The sequence below is a fragment of the Geotrypetes seraphini genome, chromosome 9 (genome assembly GCF_902459505.1).
Source record: "Geotrypetes seraphini chromosome 9, aGeoSer1.1, whole genome shotgun sequence".
NCBI lineage: Eukaryota > Metazoa > Chordata > Amphibia > Gymnophiona > Dermophiidae > Geotrypetes > Geotrypetes seraphini.
This window is the reverse complement of record NC_047092.1, coordinates 122778837-122784836: the sequence shown is the minus strand read 5'-3', so window position 1 is coordinate 122784836 and position 6000 is coordinate 122778837. Positions and strand designations below refer to the sequence as shown.

General features: G+C 38.2%; 1 protein-coding gene across 1 annotated transcript in view; it reads right to left on the bottom strand.

Annotated features, from left to right (window-relative positions):
* Positions 1-3763: 3763 nt before the first annotated feature.
* The window catches only part of EFHD1 (EF-hand domain family member D1), a 106582-nt gene continuing 104345 nt past the window's right edge, over positions 3764-6000 (bottom strand). The window contains exon 4 of the mRNA XM_033959248.1: positions 3764-4667. Within this exon, the coding sequence (XP_033815139.1) occupies positions 4533-4667 (135 nt within the window). The 3' untranslated portion in view covers positions 3764-4532. The remainder of the gene's footprint in view (positions 4668-6000) is intronic.

The window sequence follows — 6000 nt, the reverse complement described above, 5'->3', positions numbered from 1 at the left end:
GCAGCAGGCTGCATGTCAAGCTTTGATGGGCAAGCCCCCAAGTGCATACATCCACCTGTTTGAAAGGAGTATAGTAATTCTCCCAGCAACACTAGACCCAGCATCGCGTTCCTCTATGCTGCCAAGTGGAAGTAACGTCACCCAGGACCCCAGTCTGCTCGGTGCTAGTCCTGAAACCAGCTCCCAAGAATCTGGCAGCACTTCTGGTTTATCAATGCTGTCCTCAGCAGGTATGTTTTCTGCCGAGGGCTCAGCTACTTTCTGTACTCTGACCATCAACATTCATGGCCCAGAGGAAGATCAGGTCGAGCCGGTGATCCTGGCAGCTAAACCTGAATTGGAAGGGGATCAAGTTGGTTGTATTGGTTCGGAGGTTGCTGTTCCGTCTCGTATGGAATCCACAATCAGCCGCCCACCCAAGACTGGGAAGTCTTCCAGAGCTCGAGAACCTACAACCAGCCGCCCTGGCTCCAACAACAAACCCATTCTTCCATCAATCCCATCTGGCCGGAAGATGGCCAAGGCATAAAGGCCGAGACTGATTGGAAAATATCCAACATTGAGCCCAGATTCTCAATTTGAAACAGAAATTCTGTTAAATGTTGGGGTTTGTTTATCCTCCTGAGCAGTGTCTTTGCCCCTTGTTCTAAATCTGTATAATTTATGCTTTTCCCATGACACCTAATGTTTCCTTTAGATCAGGGGTAGGGAACTCAGGTCCTCGAGAGCCGTATTCCAATCGGGTTTTCAGGATTTCCCCAATGAATATGCATGAGATGTATTTGCATGCACTGCTTTCAATGCATATTCATTGGTGAAATCCTGAAAACCCGACTGGAATACTGCTCTCAAGGACCGGAGTTCCCTCCCCCTGCTTTAGATTGTTGAGATTGGACATTATAAAGGGCCACTTCCATATTACACTACCTACGTGGAACAGGCTGGTATTTGCACAGTGTAAACAACTCCATGCTTATGTAGTTCAGTTCAGGGAACAAGTGTTCCATTCGTCACAAAGTGGATTGATTTGTGGCAATAATTAAATATAGGTGTTTAAGTAATCTCATTAAGTTAATGAATTTCCATATATATAGGGAATGTACTTTATTTTATTATTCTATTCTATTAGTTATTTGTTCACTTTTTATGAATATTTAACTATGAAAATATTTTAGTCTATAGGGGTTGATTAATTTTAAGTTTATAAGGGGAAGTAATTAATTATGTTGCCTGGGGGAGGTTTCTGGCTGCTAGTCTAAATATATGTCTTCAAGTAATCGTATGATAAGGGGGATAAGGAATTGGGGGGAGAATAGAGGATTTTTATTAGGGGGTTTAGGACGTGTATTGAGCAAAGGGTGTTTTGGGGGATAAAAAAGGATTTTTGGTATACTATTATGGGTTTTCTTCTTTGAAATTTTGCAATGAATTTTAAAATGTTTTCTTTAAATGTCAATGGCCTCAATCATCCTGTTAAGAGGAATAAAATGTTCAATTTTTTAAAACAGCAAGATGCGGATATACATATGATACAGGAAACTCATTTGTCTGCTGGGGAATCGATGAAGTTGGAAGGGGGTGGGTCAAGCAGTGTTTCTTTGCGCCGGCTGTGGGAAAGAAAGCAGGGCTGGCTATTTTAGTGCATAGCTGTATTTTATTTTATTTCTGCAGATCTTTCAGGAAGATGGGTTCAGGTGAATATGACCTTGGGCAAACATGCTCTGACGCTGTTTAATATCTATGCACCTAATTCAAATTAAGCAGAATTTTTCAAAGCTCTTCAGCAGGAACTTCTGCCTCTAGCTGCCTCTAATCTAGTGGTAGCTGGGGACTTTAATGCTGTTATGGATCCACTGATGGATAAACAACCTAGTAAGCTTTTGAAATAATTGGGATTGGATAATTTAGTTCAATCCTGTGGATTAAAAGATATCTGGCAGATTTTCTATTTTAATGCTCAGGAGTTTTCCTTTTGCTCCCATGTTTATAAATCATTTTCAAGAATAGATTATATATTTGTATCAGATCAATTAGTTCAATAGGTAACCAAAGCTGGCATAGACCCAATTGTTTTATTAGATCATGCTGGAGTTTGGATTGAATTAAAATTTGAGGAACAAGATTCTAATAAACTTGTTTGGAGATTCAATAATACATTGCTTGCAGATTCAAACTTTACTGAGAATTTTCAATTAAAAATGAATGATTATTTTCAAATCAATGCCTCAGAAGAAATATCTTTAGAAACATTGTGGGATGTTTTCAAAGCTACCATGAAAGGGCAAATAATTTCATATTTGGCGTATGTTAGGAAACAACTTAAAATAGAATATGCTAATTTAGAACAAAATATTAAGATTTTGGAGTCTCAATTGGCATTGAAATGGGAACAAACCACTTTACAGGCCCTCTTAAAAGCTAAATATATATACAATGAGATTTCCTCTCAAATGGCTAGGAAAGAGTTGTTTTCTCAACAGGCTCTGTATTATGGAAACTCGAATAAAGCGGGAAGAGTATTAGCTAATTACCTAAAAGCTAAAAAAAAGAAAAGTTAAGATAGTGGCTATTAAAGATGAGAAGGGGGAAACTCATTCTCAAATTGGAAATATCTTACAACAATTTTTGAAATATTATAAAGCTTTATAGTCTGAGCTTTATTAAAATAAAGAACTTGAGAGTTTAGAGTTCTTGAAGTTAATTAAGGGGCCTAAAATTCCCGAGCATATAAAACGAACTCTTGACGCGCCTATATCAATGAAAGAATTACAAGCAGTGTTGAAGTTCCTTAGAGTTGGATCCTCTCCAGGTGGTGATGGTTTCACTGTAGAGTTTTATAAATCATTTCAAAATTACCCTATTACCTCATCTATTAAATTTATATCAAGCTCAATTGACTAAAGGTTACATTATAGTAGGGATCTCAAAGTCCCTCCTTGAGGGCCACAATCCAGTCGAGTTTTCAGGATTTCCCCAATGAATATGCATTGAAAGCAGGGCAATCACTCCTACGAAGGAACAAAGTTTAGTTGGTCCCTCTATGGCTCTTCTCTATAAATGTTTCTGCCACTGACATGGTCCTCAGATACACCACCTCGGGCTCCTAATGATTCATAGCCCCAGGCTTTATGTGTGGCCTCCTCATCGGACCCACCTAGTAGTATGTTGAACACCATACCTGTGTAAAGTCTCTGTAGCAAATACAAGTATGAGAATTTTAGGTCCTGCAGTTAAAATACTTCCAACTCTTCCCCCCAGCAGAGAATCTCATTTTTACTGAGTGAGTTAAGTCAGTACTCAGTATTAAATAGCTCTCATGCCCAGTGAGTGCCTCGGAGAGAGGTTACATAAAGCAGTGGCTCTCAACCCAAGTCTTTGGGAGCACATCCAGGCAGTCAGGTTTTCAAATCTAACAAGAATATGCATTAAATAGATCTGCATACCAAGGAGACAGTGTATACAACTCTCTCATGCATATTCATTGTGGATATCCTAAAATTTCAACTGGCTGGGTGTGCCTCAAGGACTGGGTGCAGTACCACCAATTTAAAGGATTATATTAGAGTTTCCTATAGAAAAAGTCCTGCACTGACTGATTTGATGTATTTATGTATATATCTCCTTCTTTTCTCACACCCATGATACAAATGAGAAACATGGCAACCAATGGTATCTCTACCATCAAAAATGAGTTCAGAAGTATCTATTTTTGACATTGATTGCAATAGAAAATATATAAAACAAATACAAGCCAAAATCAAAATTAGTGGAAGAGATATAGAATCAACTTTATTGAAAAGAAATAAAATCAAAACTTAAGTATAAAAACAATTTGTTATAAATACTTTACTACAAAAGTGTGATTTTTTACAAGAATTAAATATTATAATCTGTGTAAATTTATATACAGTATTAGTATTTGCATTTTCTCACTGCTGTTAAAGACGTTGCTAAAAACACAATTAAGCGGTTTAGTTTTTCCACTTTCAGTTTAAGGCACAAGCGGTGAAGAAAGAAGCAATCTCTAGATCAGGGAGCTGGCAAGTGTTGGCCACAAATCTTCCTGGAGGGAGAGGAACAGAAAAGATGCACAAATAGACTATTCTTGTTGCCTTAGTGGTGATGGGTCAAGACATGGTCACAACCACCAAAAGAGATTTTTCAATTTGTTTTTCCACTCTTGAGGTTTATTAAGATCAAGTTATGTGATCCAATAAACCCCTTCCCATGAGAAAATCCATAGATGAAAAACCAGGTTCATCTTTATGATGGCAGAATGTCATCTCAATTGGCAATCCACTGCATTCTGTAGAGTTTCCATAGCTCTTTTGATGAGATGGATAGACAAGGAGTAGCTGTGAATAAAATGAGCTGTGTGCAGGCACCAAGTCTATTTTGCCACAGTAGATGAGCAACAAATAATAAAAGATTCAGGAATACCACATAACTTATTGAATTAACACAATGTATATATAGGCAAGGAATGATCACATGATTTGTGTGACTTCTTTTGTGGCATAGTGAGTGAAGAGTTATTGTGCAAATGCTGATTTCAGTTCCTTGAATGCTGCTCTGCGGTTTCTCTTTTCCTCCTCCTGCCTTTTTCGTTCATCTTGCTCTGCTTTGAGCTCTGCTTCAAACTTGCTGCCAAAGGACAGGGCTTGAACCTGATTGTACAATAGGTAAAAGATATCTGGTGAGATTATTAATGAAAAGAAAGACTTTTCTCTACAGAATTGTTCTTAAATTAGGTCTGCAGACTGGGGGGGGGGTTCTAAACAAAAGTGATTCTATGCAAATCTACTTTAGTTAAATGCGTGGATATATTCAGGAATGTTCATTGTGAGAATCTTGGAATTCAGAACTATTTAGGGTCCTCAAACTACTGCCTAAATATGAATCAGTCATAGGAGTTATCCAGTTATAGAAGTTGTCTTAAGGTTTCAACCCAGAGCATTGATGGCCAGAGCTAGAGCACAGGAAGGGGTAAGGACAATGTTCATCCTACTAACCTTTAAAAGTATTTCATTTCATTTATGAAACCTTTAACTCACCTATCTAATAATTCTAAGTGGCTTACAATAATATTTAATATACAGACAGTATAAAATATATTCTGCATTAAATATATTTTAAAAAATGACTTAAAAACATACAATATAAATTGAAAATGATATGAATTTTACGAATGATTAATAAACACCCTGTTGAATAATGCCTTCAATTTTTTTGCAAAAAGTCATAAAAATCTCATACTTCATGCAATTGTAGTAGAAACAGATTCTACCGTCTTGGGCTTATAACCATGAAAACATATGGTCACATTCATCTTCTGAATTTTTGGGACACAGTAAATCTTGATGGCTAGAACCCAAAACATGTGAAGGTTCACAGGATTGAATATGTTCTATTCTGTACTACATATACCACAGCTAATAACAGAATTGTAGGATATACAGGTTGGGCATGGAACAGCTACAGATATTTACATATACCTCATTCACAACATAGCTATGATTCCAATATGCTAGATGTTGCTTAAGACTTCCCTGTTGCACTGTTGTCTAGAAATAGGGAGGTCCTGGTCTGGATTCTCAACGGGGAGAATCTGTTCCAGTACCTGGTAATGGAATCCCTCCCCAACGTTCTCTGTCAGGCTCTTCACCCACGGCATTGGGTTTTTCAACGAGCACTGCCCCAGCCCCCAATCCCTGTCAGACTTTGTCTTCACTTGTGGAAAAGCATTTCTTCTGCCGCTGAGCTGCAAAACTCAGGAGAATTCACAGGAACCAATCAAGAAGCTCAGTTCTGAGCAGGCACGCCAAAGTGCGCTCCTGCTTTTTGCAGGTCAGCGGTAAAAGAAATGCTTTCATTGAGTGAAGACAGAGCCTGACAGGGGTTGGGAGGGAAGAGAGCTGGGGCAGTACTCGTTGAAAAACCCGATTCCATGGATGAAAAGCCTGATAGGGCAGCATAAAAACTAGGATGGGGGAACACATC